Source organism: Elephas maximus, chromosome 9 (genome assembly GCF_024166365.1).
Source record: "Elephas maximus indicus isolate mEleMax1 chromosome 9, mEleMax1 primary haplotype, whole genome shotgun sequence".
NCBI classification, from domain to species: Eukaryota; Metazoa; Chordata; class Mammalia; order Proboscidea; family Elephantidae; genus Elephas; species Elephas maximus.
The window spans coordinates 118,682,841-118,708,409 of NC_064827.1; the positions used below are offsets into that span (position 1 = coordinate 118,682,841).

General features: G+C 43.8%; 1 protein-coding gene across 7 annotated transcripts in view; it reads right to left on the minus strand.

Moving 5' to 3' along the window:
- SYK (spleen associated tyrosine kinase) overlaps nucleotides 1-25,569 on the minus strand; it is a 128,940-nt gene that overhangs the window by 36,336 nt on the left and 67,035 nt on the right. For 5 of the 7 annotated variants that reach the window (XM_049895267.1, XM_049895266.1, XM_049895273.1 and 2 more), the window contains exons 3-7: nucleotides 23,901-24,061; nucleotides 6,634-6,772; nucleotides 3,556-3,637; nucleotides 3,134-3,183; nucleotides 1,384-1,452 (exon numbers count right to left, since the gene is read on the minus strand). In XM_049895267.1, coding sequence (XP_049751224.1) covers nucleotides 1,384-1,452; nucleotides 3,134-3,183; nucleotides 3,556-3,637; nucleotides 6,634-6,772; nucleotides 23,901-24,061 — 501 coding nt within the window. The remainder of the gene's footprint in view (nucleotides 1-1,383; nucleotides 1,453-3,133; nucleotides 3,184-3,555; nucleotides 3,638-6,633; nucleotides 6,773-23,900; nucleotides 24,062-25,569) is intronic. The other 2 variants (XM_049895269.1, XM_049895268.1) reach the window with 1 other exon arrangement.

Here is a 25,569-nt window from a genome sequence, read left to right on the forward strand (position 1 = left end):
CTTTCCATGAGGTAGTGCATGCTAACTAAGAACATGGCATTAAAACAGACACAGTTATTACATTCAGGTTTACTGACAATTTTTTTCCCCTCAAACTCTACATTAAACTTGTTTCTCTATTCTGCAATCAACAAGATTAAGAACATCTTGAGTATGACTGTCCACTTGGAAAATTATTACTAAATAAAATCTCAGGTCTTTTACACTTTTCTATTTCCATTAGAGGAGCCTTAGTGGCCCAGCAGTTAAACAGTTGGCTGCTAATCAAAAGGCTGGCAGCCCAAACTCACCCAGCACTCCATGGGCGAAAGACCTGGCCATCCGCTTCCCTAAAGATTACAGCCAAGAAAACCCTACAGGGCAGTTCTACTCTGTCACGTGGGGTCACTGTAAGTCAGAATTGACTCGATGGCACCCAACAACAACATTTCCATTATGTCTATTCAGTAATTTAGGCAATCTAACTCATGAACTGATGTTCAATTACATGCTGAAATATCTGGAAAAGCATATATTCATATGAAAATGGAAAGGATTACCATTAAGAGAATTAACGTCACCCCACTGACAATAAAAATAGAAAGGAAAAAAATAAGCAATCCACATACTTCTTACAGATACATTTTGTGGGGGTTGCAATCATTATAAATAGAAATCATTAAGAATAGGACTTCTCTTTATTTTTTCTCAAAATTCAATCGTATAGCAGAACACAGGAATCAGTTATATGTCAAGATTACTGCCTCAGTAAGAAACATGGATTTTCTAGTTCTCAGATTCCACCTTTTGCTTACAAATTTGTTATCTAAAATATTAGAAATTTCCTGCAATAGTGAAATTACCGTGGCATGTGATATATTTAAAATAAACAGCCTTAAGTACTAACCACTTCATTCAGTCATGCACGTCAGGAAACCTTGGTACCCCTTCCATGAAATTGTAATTTATATACTCAGTTACCACAATACTGCAACATGTGATTCTGGCAACCAAAAAGTAACTCCAGTCTCGGAAAAGATGTTCCAATATGAGAAACAGCTCCTACCGATCATCACATTTATGGAAATAATGTTACAGTTCACGTTTTAGCAGACACAGCGTGCTAACGTTAATGGACTTTGGCAGCAAAGTGACTGAAGCCTGACGAGAGACAGAGAGGGTGCGCCCAGGGCGTGGGCCACCCAGGATGTCACATGTAACATGTGGGCTACATATAACAAAGAGGCACACAAGCAGAGTGGGAGGAGCGTTAAGCCTGGACACCAGGGGGCTCAGTGGACAGTCGCACACTCAGGGGCGGGCCGGGCGTTGCAGCATGTACACTGAGTGCAGGTGAGAGCTACCACTTAGTCAGGGATCAGCAAGCAGGGGACACTTTAGCACCTTTCTGTGGCCAGGCTTTGGGAAGGAGTATGATTTGATTCTTGAGATTATTCCACCCGCTGACCAAGTCTAGAAACCATAATGGCAAAGAGAAACAGTAAATGTTTCAGAAAACAATAAATGATACCTTACACGACATGTTTTCATGCTATTTTAACTGGCTTCATCATTACACTGCAGAGCCTCTCCCAATGTGGCCAGTGAAGTTTACTGCATAGGTAACTCTCAAACTTTTGGAATGCTTCAAGAAGATTCTATCACTTGATCAGAAGGATCTTGAAAAAAATATTTGGAAAATATTTTCCGCTACAGGCTGCAAAATTAGAGCTGTTACATTAAATAGCCTTATTTTATATAGAATTAAGTCACAGACGTAAGAGAAATCAACATAAAGAAACTAAAAAGTAAATCTTTCTGCTCAATTTTGTTTCTTGATCCAGGGTGCTGGTGAAGCCATGTTTGCGAAAATTCATCGAGTTGTACATCTAGGGCATGTGTATCTAAAAAGAAGTTATGCCAAAATACCTAACTTTTTGAAGCCATTGGGTGATATGTGGCTAAACATAGAGCTTTTAAGACTTCTCAGCCCTAAGCCCTCATTGATCTTAAAGAAAAATAGATCCATTTCCTGGGGCATACACTGATGTAAATGTAGAGCCGCCAGGCCCATGAGCTGTGTAAAGGGCAAAATAAAATGAGAACTCCATAAAGGTGCTACATTTTAGATGCTGACCCAGAGTTTACGGATATTTTAGTAAATTCCTGTTCCCCCAATATGATAACAAATGCTGCTCCATGTAGCCTCCTCTGTTTCAATGTAGCCTCAGCTCCTGGGTAATCAATAGTTCCTATGGGAGGCTAATCCTACATTTGGCTTTCTGCAAATTTTACCTTTAAGGGTTGGCAGGCAAAAAGTCATAATGAGGGTGTAGAGGGCCAGCTCATGATGAACTGTTACCCTTCATAGAAAACATTAAAGGACACTGACGTCCTCAGAAATTGAGCATGAATTGAATTCCTGCTTTGAGTTAAATCTGCACATTAGCTCTGGAGGGAGAAGACAGATGGAATCCACTCTCTTTATGGCAGGGGATATTCACCCAGCAAACCCAAGGGGAGATGTGTGCGCCAGCCATACTCTCATCTCCTGTCCGTGGCGGGTGGGGAGGTGGGTTCTGGCTAAGCCCCCACCTCGGACTCCACCTTTCTCTGGTGGTTCTCTCATCTGTTATTCTAACATGCACCTCACAAACTTAATTTATACCCATTCCAAGTCTTCCTCTGTTAAGCTTTAGTCAAACCAAGCCATGCAGAAAGGTCAAGTACTCTGATAACAATATCTCAGTTAATTTGACCAGAAGAGAGGACAAGATGCTCTCAGTGAGGCAGGTTTTATGGCAGACATGTTTACAGTCATGCATGCAGTCACGTGGATTATGTACGTGCATTAACACAGATGGCTCAAGAATGGACCTCACCGTTTTCCCAAATCTGACATGAGGCATGTCTCTAATTCAGCTTTGGGTAGAATTTTACATAGCTAAAGAAATCATGAAAACTTGGCTAACTTGGAACTGGAAGCAGGCTAACTATAGCTAATGGTCACTAGCAATTTCAGTTCATGGAGGGGTATATTTTGAAGCGGAATTGAAACACTCACTACCACTAGTGCTGTTTGCTCAAAAGATGCTCTTCATCTGCACTAGTAAACAATTGCTTCACCTTCAGCCATAGTTCTAATAACACTTACCACAGAATGGGAACTTGGAAGTGGTGGCCGAGCCCCGAAATTAATATTTCCTAGATAGAAAGAACACGGAAAATTACTGCTGTATGCATGTAAATCCCCTTCCCTCACTGCAGGCCAATCCACCACAGGGAACGTTACTGCTTGAGATGATACGTGCTGTCTGTATATATTTCTTTTAATCATCATTCACTCAATTTGCTCACATATGCAATTAAAACTAACTAGTTTTTTAAAGTTAAAGTTACAGGCTACTTTTTTAAAAATGAAATATAAAATTGGAGTGATCTGACATCATTTTTTTTTTAATCAACCAGTAAAAATAAGGCCTCATCCAATCTGAATCTGCCATAGGCCAAATCCTAAATGAGGCTGATTATTGCCAGTATTTGAAAAATGAAGACTCCAACGTCATACTAACTCACCATTGTCTGTGCCAATTTTTTGACAGGGAACCGTAAGAACTCGTAACAAACCATCTGCTTTATAAGAATAATGCTCCACTAGCTGAAAGAGAAGAAGCAAAAACGGGCAGTGAATAACCAAGGCGGGATACAGAGAAATCTTAGCAGCTGGCTCCTGTTTAGGCTTTAAAAGTGATTCAAGGACAAATTGAAACAAACAGAAATATTTCCTTTGGCCAGACTTCCTAATCCTCTCCAGGTCTCCTTCCTTCTACCACCAAACTTCTAGGGAGACGTCTACATACACGTACGGCTTCCTTTCTGGACACCTACTGTGTTGGCGGCCTAGGCCCTTTGAACCTGACTGCCCTAAGACCAACTAATACAGAAACCAGATACCTTCCTGTTCTGCTCAGTAGGTGGTTTATTCTCAGGCTAATCCTATTGAATTCTCTAAAATATTTGAGACACTCTATTCATCTCTCCAACTGTCATTCCAATATGTCCTTAAATTCTTTTATTTTCAGACAATCTGCTCCACAGGGGTCACTGGGGAGGCTGGGATACAAGTAGGGATTTCTGTTAAAGAAACCAAAAACCATCGCCCTCAAGTTGATTCCAACTCACAGAGACCCTATAGACAGCGTAGAACTGCCCCATAGGGTTTTTAAGGCTGTAAATCTTTACAGAAACAGGCCGCTACTTCTTTCTCCTGTGGAGCAGCTGGTGGGTCCAAACCACTGACCTTTTGGTTAGCAGGTGAGCATTGAACCACTGCGCCATCGGGGAAGGGCTGGCAAACTTTTTCTGTAAAGGGCCCCATTAAAACACGTTGCCATCAAGTCGATTCTGACTCATGGCAACCTTGTAGGGCAGAGCAGAACTGCTCCATAAGGTTTCCAAGGCTTTACAAAAGAAGATCACTAGGTCTTTTCTCTTGTGGAGTAGATGGTGGGTTCGAATCTCTGACTTTTCCGTGAGCGGCTGAGTGTTTAGCCACTCTGACTAAACACTCCTTCTATAAAGGGCAGATAGTGGTAATTTAGGCTTTGTGGACTATATGGTCTCTTTCGCATATTCTTTCTTTTTTAAAACAACCCTTTACAAGCATAAGACTACACAGAAATAGGCAGGGAGCCTGATACGGTCCATAGGTTTACTGTGCGCAGCTCTAAATTAAAGAATACTGTAACAATTACCAATGTTCGGTAAAATAGTACTAGACTTCCCAGAATGGGGGTAGAGTCCAGAGGTACCTTACATTGCTCTCAAGAAAAACCAATGAAATCATGTATGTAAAAACATCAGGTATTTCTGATGTATGTGGTGCAGTGGTTTAAGAATTAAGGTTGTTAACCAAAAGGTTGGCAGTTGGAATCCAACAGCCGGTCCTTGGAACCCTATGGGGCAATTCTACTCTGCCGTATAGGGTCACGATGAGTCAAAATCGATGCGACAGCAATGGGTTTCGGTTATTTTTGGTTTTTCTAAACATGACGGCTGGAATATATATAATATGGGAAAGATTTAATTAGGGTTGAATACTATAATATGGAGGAGGAATCAAGAAAAGTGGGAAAGAGTCTTCAGAAGGAATGTCCCAACAACCTGAGATGTTTCACACTATAGTGCACAGACTTTGTGAGACTGTTAAAGAACTACACAAGCACAGTGTTCATTCAGCAGACACTGCACGGCCATTTATGAGTGATGTGGGCTAGGTCTGCCAGCATTGGGAACACAGCTGGATACAAGACTCCAGGTGCCTTAAATGCACGGGTTAATGATTCCTGTAGGAGGTCGGAGACTTTGCTGTGAAATTAATATCAGAAGGTAAAATTCCATACAAATCCCCCTGATTTACCTTGGGCCATGAGTACACATAAGATTAAATACTCTTTCAAATCAATACTATGAAAATAAAGCAAAGCCTGCGGTTTATATGAGACAAATGCTAACGAGGGACATAACAGCAAGACAAAGCTATGACTAGTGTGTGTAAGTGTTATAATATCCAGTGTTCAAAGACAAAAGACTTTCTTTTTTTCAACTGCAGCATTAGGAAACAAAGAACACTGGTGGTGGTTACTTTAAGTGCCTGAAAGGTAATGAGGACCAGTGGTCTCAGTTTTTAAAAGATGGGATTTTGAGTCCTTTCCTCGCCATTCGCTCCAGGTGTGTCCTGGCTGGGCCTGGGTGTGAACGTGTATCCCGTGAATTACGTCCCATCCACCAAAGCTCAGCGCAGTTTTCCCTCTAGGTGGCAGCAGAGCTCTGGTTTTCTCCCTGACTATGGACTCACTGCAGCTTTTTAGAATGTTCAATTAAAATGACACTCTCAGTGCTGTTGTTGCCGTTTCCTTCACTGTCAGCTAATGAAAAAGTGATTGCAAAGTAGACCAGCCATTTATACTAACTACAGACCATTTTTTTTTACAGACCAACGAAAGGCAGCAATGAGCATCTTATTAGTGCTCAAATCAAGGACAAGCTTACTTTACTCAGTCTTGTTTTCCCACACCCCACTGCCCGGAAGTGCCGACTTACTTTCTAAATGGTCTTAGCTTCCACAGACAGGGAAGCAAGAATGGCACCTGCCATTTTATATGAACTTCGGCCTTTCACAACTCGAAGAACTGTCTTATTAGCCTTCTCCATGCCACTTTCCCTGACCACCTTTGGTTTGGTTCTATGTGTGTTTTTGTCTAAAGGCTGTTCTGGGTTTTAGTAGAACATCTTAGAAAGAAATGCCTCTAGTCTCCTAAAGCCAAAACCAAAAACCTACTTCCCCGAGCCTGCTGAACACAGCCCTGAATCACGGACCTTACCTTGTTGTACTGAGAACTGAGTGGCTTTGGACAAGCTATGGAAGATTCTGGAATCTCCCTTACCTAGTGATGATTCCTAGGCCAGTGCTTCTCAAACATCAGTGTTCATAAAAGCCACCCAGAGGCTGAAAAGCAGACTCTGACTTAGTGGGTCTCAGGCAGGGGCTGACGTGCATTTCTAACAGGCTCTCTAAGTCTTGGACGCCAGGAGGCCATGTGGCCCACACACCACCCCACCAGAAGGGCAGCCTCCCCAGATACGGACATTTACCTGCCAAAGTGTGTCGAACTTCTTTCCTTCGGGGATGGACAGTTTCCCGGTTTTGTCTTTATCGATGCGATAGTGTAGCACCTTCCCCTCATGCAGCAGACAGAGGGCATAGGACCCATTGTTGTCTCGGGCACGAATCCTGGAAGAGAAACAGACCAATTACCACCACTTTAATGGCCTGGAAGGCAGGAGTCCGGGAATAAACCCAGGTTGGGTGGCGGATGGTCAGCAGATACTGCCCGGCCTCTACCTCACGGACAGCCCAGTGTCTGGGTAAGGCCATGGCAGCTGAGGGCTCTGCTCAGTGTGACTGGAAAGTCTGGCTTCCAGCTCCGCCACTGCTGGCCGGCTTGTGACAGGGCACCCTGGCCAGGTGGAGAAGGATCACAGAGTCCTGGGAGCCCTGGTGGTCATCAGGAAGGGTGGGGTCAGCGGGGTGAAACCCTCCTGTCCTCCACTGACCCAGAGCGGCATAACAGCATGAATCGATACCTTAGGATCTGCAAACGAGTGGGCGAGGAGGGTCTGTGGAGCCTTTTTGGCCCATTTCCTTTCTTCATGGGGTTTGAGTTTGGGTCAGACTCTCAGACTGTACAGCTCCACATCTAGCTTGAGGGGTGCAGGGTGGAGGGCATTTGGTGCGCACTTTAATTAGGAACCTTTCTGACCCCAGGTGGAGGGAGATGAACACTGTCCCATCGCAGGAAGAGAAGGACCTCAGATTGCCAGTGTTGTTCAGGGACAGACTGTTGGGTGAAGTCCGGGGAGGAGACAATGACACGCCTTGTGGGGCGAGGGGAAAACAAACCAGTTGCCCTTGACTTGATTCCAACTCATAGGGACCCCATGTATGTCAGAGTAGAACTGTGCTCCATAGGGTTTCCAGTGGCTTCGTTTACAGAAGTAGATCACCAGGCCTTTCTTCCAAGGCACCTCAGGGTGGACTTGAACCTCCAACTTTTCGGTTGGCAGCCGAGCATGTTAACTTTTGTACCACTCCGTGGGGCAAGGGAACAGCCAGCACAACCAGAGCTGGGCTGGCCTGGGAGGCTCCTGTTTGCATTGTGGTCGTGGTCATTTTTGGGGCAGCCTCCTGCTGATATCCCGTTGAGCTGAGACGGGGATAATAAGCAGATGAATGAATACACTACAATGCACAGGAGGGGAGATGTCACGGATTGAATTGTGTCTCCCTAAAATATGTGTATTACTTTGGTTCGGCCATGATTCCCATATTGTGTGATTGTCCACCATTTTGCCATCTGATGTGATTTTCCTATACGTTGTAAATCCTGCCTCTATGATGTTAATGAGGGGGGTTGGGCAATAGTTCTGTTGATGAGGCAGGACTCAATCTACCGGACTGGATTGTGTCTACAGCAGGTTTCTTTTGGGATATAAAAGAGAAATGAGCAGAGACAGGGGAACTTTGTATTACCAAGAAAGCAGTGCCAGAAGCAAAGCCCGTCCTTTGGACCCAAGTTTCCAGTGCTAAGAAGCTCCTAGTCCGGGGAGGATTGATGACAAGGACCAGCCGACACAGAAAGCCTTCCCCTGGAGATGACACCCTGAATTTGGACTTCTAGCCTCCTAGACTGTGAGAAAATAAACTTCTCTTTGTTAAAGCCATCCACTTGTGGTATTTCTGTTATAGCAGCAAAAGGTGACCAAGACAGGAGACTTCTAGCTTACTGGGGATGTAAGACAAGGCCTACGCAAGGCATGGAGGATTTATGGAGACAGCTGTCCTGTTGGAGGCTGGCTTCAAAGACACGAAACTGGATGCAAACCCCTCCCAGTTTAGTGCCTTAGTCATCACCAGGCTCAGCCCTGTTTTCCCCTTTCAGCAACTGAAGCCCTTAGGATCATTAGATAGGAGAAAACATGAGCCACAAAGGTCCCAGAAAGCCTCCCCAGCCCCTGCGTTTTCTAAGAGGGGAGACAGAGGCCCAGAACTGCCAAGCAGTGACCCAAAGGCACAGGGCACAGGAAGGAGTTCAAATATGCCAAGGACTCTGGGGTCTTAGGGAAATTTCTGTTGCCTCCTTCTGGGTGCAGGAAGTCACTGAGTAAAGACAGGCTTTGGAATTAGACCCAGCTGTGCTTTCCTTCCCTGCCATGTTGATGCATCACAAAAGGGAAACCCAAGACTTGGGAGCTCAACTGTGATGTGCGAGGTTGGAACTTTGCTTTACAAATAAATTTCTTCTCAATTCATGGTTGGCTGTGTGATGGACAGGTTCCCTCCTTGCCCTACTGCTCAGGGCAGCTGGCCAGGTGGAGAGACACACACCCAGACCCTCCCTAACCTCTGCAGGTGGCTGCTTCTGGAAACTTCTGCACTGTGAAAACAGCCTCTTCCTCCCAACCCAACCAAGTTCCCAGCACCCTGAAGTGTGAGTTCCGCTTTTCACAGTTACACAGTTGATTAAAGCCAGTTGATTGCTGGTAAACCCCGTATAAATAAATACACAAGTTAACTAATTAATTAACACAGAGATGCTAAAATGTATTTTTACATTCGGGTACTGAGTCATAGGGAAATTATTTTATAATGTGGGACTATTTATACTTACTTTATTTTAGGAGCCCTGGTGGCACAGTAGTTAAGAGCTTGGCTCCTAACCAAAAGGTTGGCTGTTCAAATCCACCAGCTGCTCCTTGGAAACTGTGGGGCAGTTCTACTCTGTCCTATAGGGTCACTATGAGTTGGAATCTACTTCATGGTAATGGGTGTTTGTTCTTGTTGTTTATTTATGACATTAGTGGCGAACAAATAGGATAATTTAGAAGTGTAAAGAACTATGCATTTACCAGAGTATTCAGAATTTACTCATATGCATATAAAACTGACTGTGAGAATGAAATTAACATCCATAGGCCATACCAAAATATTCTTTCCCCTCCACTATCTCTAGGTCATGGATATAATAAATGGGACCCTAATTCTGTTTTCTGAATTCATGTCCAATCTCTACTACTCCATCTTGTCTTGGACCTTGACTGATATTTTCTTGTTAAAACTGAAATAGAGGATCAATGATGGTTCAAGGAAGAAAGAAGTGATGGGGCAGATGACATCATTAGAAATCAGGAATGCAAATTAATGTCACAGTGAAGTGCCCTTACATGTCCTCCAGACTGGAAAGGATTTAAAAGGCGAAGTGTTGTGGAGAAAGGAGAACAAAACCAAAACAAAACCCATTGCCCTTGAGTTGATTCCAACTCATAGCAACCCTATAGGACAGAGTAGAACTACCCCATAGGGCCTCCAAGGGGTGCCTGGTGGATTCCCGTTGCTGATCTTTTGGTTAGCAGCCTGGCTCGTAACCACTGTGCCGCCAGGACTTCCAGTTCTATACTCAGGTATACAAAATCTGTGCACTATGCACCCCAGAAGGTACGCTGGGATATTTATAGTGGATTTCCCCATGGTGCTCAAAAACTGCAAACAACGTAAATATCCATTGATACAGAGTGAGTAGATGAAGTGTGGGAGATTCCCCATCCTTCCCCGTGCTCCAGCCCAGCAGCTGGTGCAAACCCCCAGATGCTGGCAGCGACCTATTAGCATTCTTTAAGGCCCAGCAGTGTCAGGGCCATGGCCACACACAGCCAACAGAACAGCGACTGCCCATGGACTTGCAGCCTGAGAGCCACTGTGGCAGCTGGCAGGAAATGAGGGCAAAGAAGGGAAACCCACAGGCCCAGCATCTGTAGGTAGCAACGACCAGAAGGCTGAGTGACATTAACGACCAGCAACTGTGAGGTATCTGCTGGCTGCAGGCAGTTCCTGGGTAGGCTATTTTAATTGAGCACATGGGAAAAACTGGCTTGGGAGCTGAAGTGTTGCTCTTCCCCCTGCCTCCTCCTGTCACTCAGAGGCACTCCTCTGCCAGGGCACACCCACCAATGTACCTCCCCTGCAGACCACTGACGGGGGAAGGGCAAAGGCAAGTCTTCCAGTAGCTGTTAGGTTTGCTGTCTTTCACCCTCAGGGTCAACTGGCCTCTGCTTGTTGACAAATCCAGTCAACCAGTTGCCACTGAGTCATTTCCGATTCAAGGTGACCTCATGTATGTTAAAGTAGAACTGTGCTTTATGGGGTTTTCAGTGGCCATTTTTCAGAAATATATTGCCAGGCCTTTCTCTTCAGGCTCCTTTGAGTGGAAGTGAATTGCCAATCTTTAGTCAACTTTTTGGTTAGCAGTTGAGTCCGTTAACATTCTGTACCACCCAAGGACTCCTTGCTTACGGAAGCCTTAGCATATTTTTCCCAATGATTTCTCTTGGAGGAAGTAGGTCAATGGATCTGGGTTTTGTGGTGAAGTCGTTAAGAGATCAGGCTCCTAACCAAAACGTCAGGAGTTCGAATCCACCAGCCGCTCCTTGAAACCCTGTGGGGCAGTTCTACTCTGTCCTATAGGGTCACTATTAGAACCGGCTCCAGGGCATACAACAACAACATTACAAAATGTGGGACTGCAGTGCTTTGAACTTGAGAGATGCTGAGATTTTGTCCTAATTGGTGTTAAGAAAGTCTCCGAGCTCTGGGCGTGGCTACCCTCACTAGCGAGAAAGCAGTAGAGAGCCAGCCCTACCTCCTTCTGGGGGACTGAGTCCGAGTCTGTGTTGAGCAAGCCCTGCCCCTCATGGGTGCCGAAGCTCTTTGTCCTCACTCTCCTATTGCCTACTGGGCCTGAGGGAATGTGTGGACAGGAGGCCTCCCAGAGGCTGCAGACAGGACAGAGAGCACATTCCTGGCTGATGGGCTTTCCCATTTCCATTGGCAGGGTGGAGGACGGGTTGTTTAAATGGGAAAGGGAAGAAGGGGCTGGGATAGGCATTGTGCACAGGATGGGTGTTCACTGCGGAAAGGGTGGGCCATACAAAGGCAGGGGAGGGGCCACAGCTGAGATGTCACGTTCCAGACACTGTCCGGGGGGCCTCATTTCTGTCCTCAGTCAGAGCAGCTCCCCAACAGTGGTGTCTCAAGAAGGAAGGTTGGGGAGGGGAGAGGGAAAGACAGGTCCAGCAGTGTGGGTGTTGAGAACCCTACTCAAGAGATGTCAGCTCTACTGATCCATGAAGGACAAAAGGAAATACAACTTCTGGTGACTGACTCTGCCTTGCACCATAGCAAAATGTAGGCACGTGAGCCACCACACAAACAATGAAAGCAAGATCAGTGTTGAACACAGGTCCAAATCTGGGGCTGCACCAAGCTGTCCTTTAACACATCTGCTCTTTTTAAAAATGTTATCACAAATGTCTCCTCTTTCTCTCCTTCTATTTTAGCTCATGAAGGTGAAACTAGGTCATGCTGCTTCTTTCCACCTTCACGGGGTTCCTGATCAGCACCCATGAACTGATACCAGCGTCGGCCCACAGTGCCCTTTTAACTTTTTATTCCAGACAGGTCATGACTCTTTGTGCTGATCTCTGGCTGCAGAGCCATATACGTCCAGTAAAATGTCATACTTTGATCAGTGGTGGCAGCATACGAGCACGCTGACTGAACTGAGCGTTCATGGTGGCATATGAAGTCCACGAGAGCCAGTCTCACCCATTAATGATTACAGGGAAGGCTGCTGCTAACCCTACAATTTGCTTTTGAAATTGAAGTACATATCAAAAAGGTGAGTTCAACTTAAGCAAGGAAATGGAGTGGCAAATAAGAGCAAAGAGAAGGTCTGGCCTGAGGGCAGATATCAACATCAACACTGTAGTGCAGTAAGGGACAACATCTTAGGCCAGCAGGTGGGCCCCTGCACCTGAGATTCCCACATTAAAAAAAAAGGACCTGCAGAGAACAAAACCGCTTCAACTCCGAAAGAAAGCACTCCCCATGTAGGACACTCAAAATTCCCACCGCTGAATGTCAATCAAACACGGGTTCAAAAAGATCACCGAAATCAAACAAACAAGTAGAAATATGAGAAAGCGAGGGGGGAGAGGAAGGGAGGGAGGGAGAGAAGAAGAGAAAGGCATGGGGGGAGGAAGAAAGGAAAGGAAAGAGGAAGGAAGAGGGAGGAGGAAGAGGAGAGAGAGGGAGGTTGATGGATTTAAACCTCTAAGGGCTCTTATACTGGAACAGTCAGATACAAAATATAAAATAACAATGTATGAAATGTTTAAAGAAATAAAAGAATAAATCACAAAAATTAGCAAGCAATAAGAGACTCAAAAAAGCCTATAAAGATTTGAAAACAAATAGAATTTCTAGAAATAAAAAGTAATTGATGGAAAAAAATTAGTGGATGAGTTTAACAGCATATTAGACACAACCGAAAAGAAAATTAGTCACAGATGTCACTAATCTATAAGCTGGAGTGTGAGGCCACTATGATGAAGAGCAACATACCAACAGTCCCTGACTTACAACGTATTCAAGTTACGACAAACCACACTTACGGCCTTTTTTTGGTACATCTTTTATCATTAGTGATACGTACTACATACAATGTCGCAGCACCTAATTTACTGATGTTATTATTCTCAAATGTTCACTCTCAGATGTTCAAAGATCAGATTTATAAAGATACTGATAGTAAAAGGCAATAATAATGAGAACTAAAAAAAGAACTATTCGACTTAGGTCAGAGCTGATTTACAACGGAGTCGTCAGAACAGGGCCCTGTTGTAAGTCCGGGAATACCTGTGTTGTCATACGGCAAACACTTCGCAGTATGTCTTTATGAATCTGACATCCTTCCCCACTTGACCATCTGCGTGATAAGGGGAGGGGCTGATGTTGCATTTCAGTGTTCATAGCCCCTCACAATGCCTGGCACATGCCTGGTTGAATACATGAGTATTTTGTTAAGTGAACAACTACTGTGGTAGCCTTTTTTTCACACAGCATACTTCTAAAGTTAGAAGGCAGAAACTACAACTGAAATGGCATTGACGATTTATTGGTTTGATGAATCCTTTAACAAATCTGAAATCTTACCACTCCTTTTTAACATTAATTCAGCTATTTGGAGAACAACCATCCATCATTCGATCTCTCTCTCTCCTACTTTCCTTTATTTATTTTCGAAGTAGGAATTTAATAGGTTGAAAAACAATTTTAACTTCTGGTATTATTTTGTATTACATATATACGTTACTTGTGAAATATTTTTTAACATCAAGTGTGCTTTTCACTCAGAAATGACTGTGTCTTTATCAGAATACTGACTCAGTAAAACTATATTTGGTTAGAATATTAAACTAAAATTAAGACACTGTGTGCCAAAATCAGCTTTCAAAACTCACACATAGGTATGTGACCTCAATATTAGTTATATTTTAATACTAAAGGTGAAAAATTTCACCATATTTCTATCAGGCAGTTCTTTTAAAGACCACCTTGAACTTGCTCTTGCCTCTATAAGATTTTCAAGGACTTCTGGCTATGGTTTTTTTTTTTTTTTTTTTTAATCCACAGGGGATATGTTCCAAGACCTCCCGTGGATGCCTGAAACCTTGAAGACAGTACCAAATCATATATGCACTATGTTTCGTCCTATACATACATATCTATGATAAAGTTTAATCTATAAATAAGGCACAGCAAGAGGTTAAAACAATAGCGAATAGTAAAATAGAACAATTATACCGATACACTCTAATAAAGGTTACATGAATGATGGAGGACAGCGTGAGATTTCTTCATGCTGTGTACTCGCTTAACTTTTCCAGACCAAGGCTGACCTCGGGTAACTGAAACCATGGATAAGGGGGGATTACTGTGAAATATTTACCTTTTAACTAAACACAAAGAAAGCAACAATTTAATTTTTTTTCTTCTTTTGCATAACAATGGTGTTTTTAGAGCATTTTGACTTTAAAATACTTGATATGATGAGACGAAGGACACGTGACATGATGTTTCAGCACAGACAATACACTGCTCGTGGAGAAGCCACCATGCAACATGGCTCTAAGCTGTGATGCCTGAGCATGTGGGCGAAGCCCTTCTGCAAGGAGGATCCAGGCCTGTTGCCCACGGAGCTAATCAGGCCCAGAATAGCCTCTTCCAAGGCCCTAGAGGGACCAAGTAATGTGTCTACATGGTCTTATGGTTTTGCACAATTTGTAAAAGATAATCACAAGCAAGGAAGACCACTCTTTCTTTCACCCCAGGTACCCTTTCCCAAGTTAGCAAGGACCCTAAAAACATATACAATATTATTAATAATGAGTGTGAACCTAGAGGAAGGGCTGAGTTATCTTTTTTCTACACATAGAAAATACTATTATAAAAATATTATTAAATGAAGAGGCAACTAAGCACTGTGCAGTCAAAAAACAGAAAATAAAAGGTGTTATAGATGTCTCAGGCAGTTAGTTAAAAACACATATATATTATTTTGTATCTTTATATAGTATTAATTTTGTATCTTTATTGTATTTGTCAGCTTTTTAAAATACATCATTTGTTGTGATTTTTTTCTTATTCTACAAAATACATTCAATTTTGTATTTTTTTGTTTGTTTTTAAGAATGTCTCCACATTGTACATGCTTCGGGCCCCACAAACGCTGGATCCTTCCTTTGTGGGGAGGGACACATAATGTTTGGAATATAAACTTTCTTTCCCTTTTCTAACAAATTCATTTTCAGTTACACTCCAACTGTGACTAACAAGTTAACCAGTTGCCTTCAAGTTGACCCCGACTTAAGGCAACCTCATGTGTGCCAGAGTAGAACCGCACTGTACAGAGTTTTCAATGGCTGACTTTTCAGAAGCAGATCACCAGGCCTTTCTTCTGGGGGGCCTCTGGGTGAATTCAAACCTCTAACCTTTTGGTGAGGAGCCCTAGAGGCTCAGTGGTTAAGTATTTGGCTGCTAACTGAAAGGTCGGCAATTCAAACCCACCAGTTGTTCTGTGGGAGAAAAGACCTGGCAATCTGCTGCTGTAAAGATTACAGCCTAGGAAATCCTATGGGGTAGTTCTACTCTGTCCTATAGAATTCACTCTGAGTAGGAATCAATTTGATGGCACAGCAGAGCGCGTTAACCGCTTGTACCACCCAGGGCTGCCAAGCTGTACCTAGCTTCTCAAAATAGCAAACGGTGGCATTGCCTAAGGCACTGGGGAGCCAAATGGATACACCTTCCTCTCATGGCCCTTCTGCCCTGTCTCCATCCCTGGGCTCACCGAGGAGGCAAAGCTCTAATTCCTGCCTACAGGACCAGGTGGCTAGTGCCAGATCTGGGCCTGGAGAACTCCGTGGGCGGGGCCCCACTGGCCAGCTAGACTCCAGATCTGGATGGGGTCCATCATGGAAAAAAGCTGGTTGGCAGATCCTACTAGAAACACCACAGATTACTGTGTGAGAGACGTCTACAGAGCCACACTGTCCGTCTCTTTGGTATAGAGCCTCATGTTCACAGTCCATTCCTCACGCACTTGAACTACAAAGTCCTTGAATAGTCCTGGCTGTGCCGTATGGACAGGAGGACTGGAGGGGTGGTGGTGGTGGTGAAGGAAAGTACCTGTGTTTTCTGATATTTGGTGTGCACAGCCCCAGAGCCACAGCGGGTGTGGTATGGAGTCTCTGGGAAGTGCTCTGGCTACAAACTGACAACTCCTTATGGCCCAGATGGCAGGGACCCTGACTTCTAGCCTTATCTTCTACTTGTCTTTTAACCTTGGACAAGTCCTCCCAGGTCTGAGTCCTTGTGTGAAAAACAAGGGATTTAGAACTAATCGGCTGCAGGACTCCTGACTTAGGTTTCTGGTGCTACGGATGGATTTCACACCTACTTCGTGAGGAGATACATCTTGACGCTTAGGAGTCAAGTTGCTAGAATATACCATTTTAAATTGCGTTACTGACGATTTATAATCTAATCTAGGTCTCATAAATTCTGAAGTATGCTTCCTTTTCCTAAATGTTTTCTCCTTCTGTTAGATCAAAGCCATTACTGAATGTCCATGGGAGTGTGTGTGTATTTTCGGGACCCTTTTTTTGACCTTGTAGTCTAATTCTAGTAAATGTTGTTTTCAGTGCAATGTTCTCAGTCTGAAATGATGGTATATGAATGATTAATATATACTATTAATACTTTTTTTTTTTGATGAATTCATTAGGAATAATTTCTGGGATTTTGTTTGCCCTGATTATTATTCCACGGGGCAGTGGTAGTTCAGTGGTAGAATTCTCATCTTCTATGTTATGTGGGAGACCCAGGTTTGATTGCGAGCCAATGCACCTTGTACATAGCAGCCACCTGTCTGTCAATGGAGCTTTGTGTGCTGCAATGATGCTGAACAAGTTTCAGCAAAGCTTCCAGAATAAGACAGATAAGGAAGAAAGGCCTGTCCATCTACTGCCAAAAATCAGCCAATGAAAATCTGATGAATTTTTAACTGATCGTTGGGATGGCTTAGGACTGGCAACGTTTCATTCCGTTACACATTGAGTTTCTATGAGTGAAGGACTGAAAACACAGCAGCTAACAACAACAATAATTATTCCATTAAACTGGTAAAATCCTACTGATTAGTTTATGACATGCAATGCACAAATAGACTTTCAATCCCTCCTGTGATATAACTATTATTTATTTAAATCTTTTGCTGTGGGGTAAAGAATTTAACTTTACCTTCTAACTCCCATCTGAAGCAATTACTTCATCTTTGTCTGGTAAGCCACGCTCCCTAGTAAAACCATTAGCCTCTCCACCCATATCTGATAAGATTAACCCAGCTGTGTCTGAAGAGCCTTTGTGTGAGTCATCAGATGGGGCAGCATCTGAGTGATTGCATGGGGCATCACCTGAGGCAGATGCCTTACAAGACACTGTTGAATGTTCTCAGAACACATCCCCACCACCCATTTTTGCATCTAGACCTATAACTAAAGTCTCAGGGAGCCCCAAATGGTGAAGTACAAAGTGTGACCCAGGAAGAGGTATGCTGGTCTACAAAAGAACTGCTTGACTTCTCTAATATATACAAAGAGAAGCCTGGGAAATATGTGTGGGAATGGCTATTAAGGGCGTGATATAATGGTGCAAAGAACATACACTTGGATCAGTCTGAGTTTATTGATACGGGTCTGCTAAATACAGAGCCTTCATTCATTGTTACAACTCGAGAGGTTAGGAAAGGATCTAGTAGTTTATTTGGTTGGGTTGCTGAAGCATGGATTAAGTGGCGGCCTACAATAAGGCAAGTTGCACTGCCAGACCTACCTTGATATACTGTAGAAGAAGGTATCCAAAGGCTTAGGGAAATTGACATGTTAGAATGATCTATCAGGTTAGACCCACAGACCCACACATAGTGTACCCAGAGGACACACTTTTTACCACAACTGTGAGGAACAAATTTGTGAAGGGAGCCCCAGAATCCTTGAAGACTGCCGTGATTGTCATTTTATGTAAGTCAGATTTGACAGTGGGAATCGCCCTAACTGAATTAAAACACCTAACTACAATGGGGCCGATTGGATCCTGTGGCGGTAAGGGCCAAGTGGCGGCACTCAATCAACAAAGACAAGGTGGGCATGGTTACCCTAATGGACAGCAGAGTCAAAGCAGTAATCAGAATAGTCTGACTCATATGGACTTATGGCCTTGGCTAAATAGTCATGGTTTCCCTGGGGGTGAAATAGATGAGAAACCTATAAATATTTACTGATCTATACAAGAGGGAGAATTCTAGGTGAAGTGAAGGGCAGTCTAACTCAAATAGCCGGAATAGAAAGTCATGGCCCCTCAATCAACTCCCAGACTTGAGCTAGTTTGCAGACCCACAACCCCTTTAATGAAGGGGAGAGGAAGGACCCCACTGTACTGCCAATAATTCATATTGTTAATCTTTCTCCCAGCCTTCCCCCCAAAAAAACTATGACCTTTCACTAGAGTGACTTGTTCCCTGGGGAAAAGGAAATAATCAGGTTTTGGGGGATTATTAATACTGGCTCTGAACTGACACCACTTCCAGGACCCAAAATATCACTGTGGCCCACCACTCAGAGTGAGGGCATATGGAGTCTTAGCTCAGGTTTGTCTCACAGTGCGCCCAGTAGGTCCCTGAACCCATCCTGTAATGATTTCCCTGGTTCCAGAATGCAAAATCGGAATACTCATACTCAGCAACTGGCAGAACCCTCACACTGGATCCCTGACAAACAGAGTAAGGCCTATTAAAAAAAGGCCTATTATGGTAGGAAAATCCAAGTAGAAGCCATCAGAACTGCCCTTACCTAGGAAAATAATAAACCAAAAGCAATACTCCATTCCTGGAAGAATCACACAGATCGCTGCCACCATCAAGGTTTTGAAGGATGCGGAGGTGGTATTCACACACAACCCTATTCAACTTGCCTATTTGGCATGCACAAAAAACACATGGATCTTGGAAAATGAGTGGATTATCGTAAACCTAGCCAGGTGGTGACTCCAATTGTAGCTGCTGTTCCACCTGTGGTTTCATTGCTTGAGCACATGAATACATCTCCTGGTACCTGGTATGCAGCTATTTAGCTGGCCAAATGCCTTTTTCTCAATTACAGTTTTGAAGAAACTCCAGAAACTGTTTGCCCTAAGCTGGCAAGGCCAGAAATACACTTTCACTGTCCTACCTCAGAGGTATATCAGCTCTCCAGCCCTATGTCATAATTTAGTCCGAAGAGACTTGATTGCCTTTTCCTTCCAAAAGACATCACACTGGTCCATAACATTTATGACATTAGGGTAATTGGACCTTAAGGAAGAAGTGTCTGTGACTCTGGACTTACTGGTAAAACATTTGCATGCTAGACAGTTGGAAATTAATCCCACAAAAATTCAGGCACCTTCCACCTCAGTGAAATTTCTAGGGGTCCAGTGGTGTGAGGCATGTCAAGATATTCCTTCTAAAGTGAAGGATAAGTTATTGCATCTGGCCCTTTCCACAACTAAAAAGGAGGCACGATGCCTTGTGGGCTCTTTGGATTCTGGAGGCTATATATCCCACATTTTGGTGTGCTACTCCAGCCTATACATCAAGTGAATTGAAAATCTGCTAGTTAGCAGTGGGGCCCAGGATAACAGAAGTAGCTGAACAGGTTCAGGCTGCTGTGCAAGCCACTCTGCCACTTGGGGCATATGATCCAGCTGATCCAATGGTGCTTGAAATGTCCATGACAGAGACAGTTTGGAGTCTTTGGCAGGCCCTGTTGGTGAATCAAAGTGTAGAATCTTATGCTTTTGGAGAAAAGCCCCATCATCCTCTGCAGATAACTACTCTCCTTTTGAGAAACTGCTTTTGGCTTGTTACTGGGCCTTAGTAGAGACTGAACATTTAATCATGGGCCACCAAGTCACCATGCTGCCTGAGCTACCCATCATGAACTGGGTGTTGTCTGACCCACACAGTCATAAAGTTGGATGTGCACAGCAGCACTCCATCATTAAATGGAAATGGTATATACAAGATCAGGCCCTAACAGGACCTGAAGGCACAAGAAAGTTGCATGAGGGAGTAGCCCAAATGCCCATGGTCTCCACTCCTGTTGCATTACGTTCCATCTCCCAGTCTGCATGTACGGCCTCATGGGGAGTTCTTTATGATCAGTTGACTGAAGAAGAGAAAACTCCTGCCTGGTTTACAGATGGTCTGTGCAATATGCAGGCACCACTCAAAAGTAGACAGCAGCAGTAATACCGCCCCTTTCTGAGACTGCCATGAAGGACAGTGGTGAAGGGAAATCCTCCCAATGGGCAGAATTTCGAGTGGAGCACATGGTTGTTCACTTTGCTTGGAAGGAGAAACCTCTAGATGTAAGATTATATACTGATTCATGGGCTGTGGCCAGTGGTTTGGCTGGACACACCTCTCTGAATGGGCCAAAGAAGTGAAGATACTTGTGCCTTATACAAATGCTCACCAAAGGGTGACTTCAGCAGAATAGGATTTTAACAATCAAATGGATAGAGTGATGCATTCTGTGGAAACCAGTCAGCCTCTTCTCTCAGCCACTCCCGTCATTGCCCAACAGGCTCATGAACAAAGTGGCCATGGTGGCAGGACTGGAGGTTATGCATGGGCTCAGCAACATGGTCTTCTACTTACCAAGGCCAACTTGGCTATGCCACTGCTGAGTGCCCAATCTGCCAGCAGCAGAGACCAACACTGAGTCCTCAATGTGGCACCCTTATTTGAGGTAATCAGCCAGCAACCTGGTGTCAGGTTTATTACATCGGACCACTTCTATCATGGAAAGGACAGCATTTTGTTCTTACTGGAATAGACGTTTACTCTGGATATGGATTTGTCTTACCTGCACACAGTGCTTCTGCCAAAACTATCATCTGTGGAGTTACCAAATGCCTTAATCACTGTCATGGTATGCCACACAGTATCACCTTGGATCAAGGACTTACTTCACAGCAAATGAAGTGTGGCAATGGGCCTATGCTCATGGAATTCACTGGTCTTACCATGTTCCCCAACATCCTGAAGCAGCTCCCTTCACAGAACCATGGAATGACCTTCTAAAGATACAATTAAGGTGCCAGCTAGGTGGCAATACCTTGCAGGAATGGGGCAATGTTCTCCAGGAGGCTGTATATGCTTTAAACTAGCATCTGATATATGGTGCTATTTTTCCCATAGACAGGATTCATGAGTCCAGGAAACAAGAAGTGGAAATGAGAGTGGTTCCACTCACTCACTATTATCCCTAGTGACCCACTTGCAAAATTTTTGTTTCTTGTCTCTGTGACCCTATGCTCTGTGGGTCTAGAGGTGTTAGTTACAAAGGGAGAAATGCTCCACCAGGAGACCCAACACTGATTCCATTAAACTGGAAGTTAAGAATGCCACCTGGCCACTTTGGGCTCCTCATGCCTCTGGATCGACAGGCAAAGAAAGGAGTTATGATATTGGCTGGTGTGAATGACATTCCCATTCCTGATTACCAAGGGGAAATAAGATTGACATTACATAATGGAGGTAAAGAAGAGTATGTCTAGAATACATGAGATCCCATAGGATGTCTCTAGTACTGCCATGCCCTGTAATTAAAGTCGACGGAAAACTATTATCAACCTAATTCTAACACAACTGCTAATGGCCTAGACCCTTCAGGAATGAAGGTTTGGGTCATCTAACCAGGTAAAAAACCAGGACCAGCTGAGGTGCTTGCTGAGGGCAAAGGGAATATGGAATGGGTAATGGAAGGTAGTTCTAAATACCAGTTACGACCACATGGCCAGCTGCAGAAAGGAGGACTAAAATTGTTATGAATATTCCTTCCTTGTATGTGTGCATCAAATATTTTTGTTGTCTGTACTTATAAAATGTAAGATATAAACACCAGCATGCTCCTGTCCCAGGGCTCTTACATGTGCTTGTCCCTTGGCTGCAAAGGAAGGGTGGGGTGGTGCAGAGGGTTAGCAACACAAAGTGGAGAGAACCAGGAACACTATCATGAAAAGGGTTAGTGCCTAGCCAAGAGATTACTAGGTGACTACAACAAAAGAGCCCAACAATGAGAACCACTCAGGGGACTCAACAAAATGGAGAAACCCAGGCCTCTCCCCTGTGGGGTCTCCTGTGCATCATCAGCTCTGACATCAGCTGATTCAGAAACACATTACATTAGAGAATCTGTAGAATAAAGCCAGTACCCCCTGATATGGGGAAGACTAGATACAGGAGAGGTGTGCCATGAGGTCAGATGAGATTTTAGTCAGCATGAGGCAGAGAGGAAGCAAAAGGGATGTCTGTCGCACAAGAAGGAAATGTGGGGCTTCCCTGCTCTGCATGGACTTATGTACATCCCTCTGGCAGGAGGGGCAATGGCAAGACTCCAAAGATGCAGCTGTCTCTTTTCAGGAATAGGCAACCGTGAGAATAACCTGCTTCCTGAGAAGCAGCAAACCTCTTGGCCAGTGAGGAGTCAGGAGGCCTTGTCACTTTGCTATGTTACGCTATTTTGGCCAAGGAGCTATGTAAGCATTCCCATGACATTTGTGTTGGGAACTATTGCTGAGAAAATGTCAAATGTCCAAACCTCAGGGAAAACAAGCTGACAGGTGCCCACACTAAGGACCACGTGTCTTCCCCCCACACCCTATTCCATTAAGCCAACATGCTAGTCACTGCTGTGCCAACCTGTACTGCTTGTTGGTTTTTAGGATCACTTCAAAAAAACAAAAAAAAGACTATTGTGTTTACGGTCTTTTTTTTTTTTAAGGGTATTGTGGTAAAGTCTGAGGAAAATTCTTTAAATAGATTGATAGTCAGAGACAAATACTTCTATTTCTAGGAAAAGTTGAGCAAAGTCAGCCGGATATTAATCAACGTGCCTGATGAGCTATATTGCCGTTTCTGTTTAAGTCTCCAAAGCTAGACGTAACAGTCTCAATGTGTGGCACCCAATCAACATCTCCGGAGACACACTGAGTGTAGCAAAACAGCACCTGGTGAGCATCGCCCTGCTGTCACCTTCTACCGGATACGCGCAGGAGAATAACATTGACAGCGGCCCAAAGGCAGCTCCTTATTTTCTCTTGAGCACTGACTCTGCCTGGACTTGGCCTGAATCACTTAGACCTTCTAACATGTAAATTTACACTGAGTCACTAAAGACAGCAGTGAACCAACCAAATCAAACCCGTTGCCCTCCACTCAATTCCAGTGCACGGCAGCCCTACAGGACAGCGTAGAACTGCCCCATGGGGTTTCCAAGCAGCGGTTGGCAAATGTGAGCTGCTGACCTTTTGGTTGGCAGCTAAATGCCTAACTACTGTGCCACCAGAGCTCCTAGCAATGAACAGAGGTTAGGATATGTACATTCTGTTCGGATTTTGAGTTTATAGGCTGAAGTCCACAATCTGCAGCAAATTTTCTTCAATTCTACCCTATAAGCACTTAATTCCAAGTGAAAATAGGAATAAAGCCTCAGATCATGGGGGTGAGTTGAGTGAACGTATTTTTATTTTAGTTGGATAAACTAGTCATTAAGCACACTATATTTGCCATTAAAAGCAAAATATGTAGCTGAATACATTTTCTTTAAGCATTATGTCCCTCAGTGGCCAAAAAGAGTGTTCACTTTAGGGTCAGACTGGGTGAAACACATGGCAGAAGCTACAAGTGAGAGCTATAGCTTCAAGTCTTCACAGCAGGCCAACATGTGTGTTGTCAGATGATGGTGCGTGACCCCCCCACCCCCTCCAAGGTCACCTGGAGTTCAGTAACGGGGAAGCTGAAGTACTCCAATTGTCAAACAGGTCTGAAGGTAGGAGGATAGGGAAAAATAAAAATACTTACAAAAATTTTCCGTTTGTCTTTGATCCTATTAGGACAATCTGCTCAGACTCATCCCGGCTGATTTTTCCATGGAACCAGGGCATTTTTTCATGGGCAGTGGTGGCAATGAGCTTCTCCAGCTGTGGCTTCTGACTGATGATGGCTTGCTCCAAAGCTTGACCCTGCCACAAGGAGGGTTCCGAGGAGGAAGGAGAAGAGCAGAGTGAGTGATAATAAAATTTTTAAAAAGATGCACAAATCATTTCCTTTTAGTCCTGAGCCCTAACATGGTAAAATAAGATCAAATTTACTTATCCATCCATCCATCCATCCATCCATCCATCCATCCACCCACCCACCCACCCACCCAACCATCCATCCATCCATCCATCCATCCATCCATCCATCCATCCATCCATCCATCCATCCATCCATCCATCCATCCATCCATCCATCCATCCATCCTTCATTCATTCAATAAAATGAATAAAATCTTTACACATGATGTAAGAACCTTCAAATTTACAAGGAACAAAATAGATTTTAGAATAGGGAGGCTGGCCTTTTAACAGTCAGGCAGGGCTTTAGAAGCCATATGGTATAATCCATGAGGTCTAGATTACAGTTTGCTAGAAGGGATTGTTCTGTATTAGAACCTGATCATTTAATAACAATTAAGAAGCTTTAGAAGAGCTCATACATCCAGAGGTCTGAATGTAACGCTTTCATATCTGCTTCTACAAGGTTTCACTCTAAGTACTCAGGTATCCTGCTGCCTGCAACTGCAAGAAAGGCAACCACAGAAAGTGAAGGTGATCGATCTTGACATTGTAGACATAATCAAGCGAAGAACAAACATGGGAAAATGGGCTGAAAACTAAGTGAACTGATTTCCTCATCTTTCTCCATGGCAGAGAAATAGATCCTTTCTATAGTAAAAAATGAAGAACCAGCATTTGACTATCCCAAGTTATAAAGAGAACCTGAAGAAGTAAAAATAAAAATATAACCAGCCCCAACCAGGAGTTGGAAGGAGGAAGGAAGATGGAAGGGAATGTGAGTGTGGTAATTGTAGCACGTTTCACAGATGGAATGAAAGCCAAAGCATCGAAAGGTGACATGCCAGAGAGGCATGTGGAACAAAGGGAGTCGGAAGTTCAAAGTGAAAGGGGGTAAACGCGACTCAGCCACACAAAAAATCAACCAGTGCTGCAAGCATGACACATGTGAACTGCAAACGCTTTAGGCTACTTGGAAGGCTACATTCTTAGGACGTTCTCTGTGACGTTCTGGAAAAGTCTGAACTACAGAAACAGAGCTCAGGTGAGTGGTGTCAGGGTCTGGGGTATGGGGAGGAGCACAGGGGTATTTGATGGGGGTGATGGGACCACTGCATATCTTGATGGTGGCAGGGGCTACCTGACACTATGTGTTTGTGAAAAATCATACAACTATACCTAAAAAGGATGACTTTTACCTCTATCCATCTGATTTATCTGACTTTAATAATGAACATAATTAATGTCACTAAATTGTCCATGTAAAAAAAAAAGTTAAAATGGGAAACATTTGTTACATATATGTTTACCACAATTAAAAAAGAGAATTAGTTGGGAGTGTTCCCTTCTCTTTTATTGTTGGGAGAGTTAAAAAAAAAAAAAAAAAGACATGGAGGAACCTTAAGTGTATA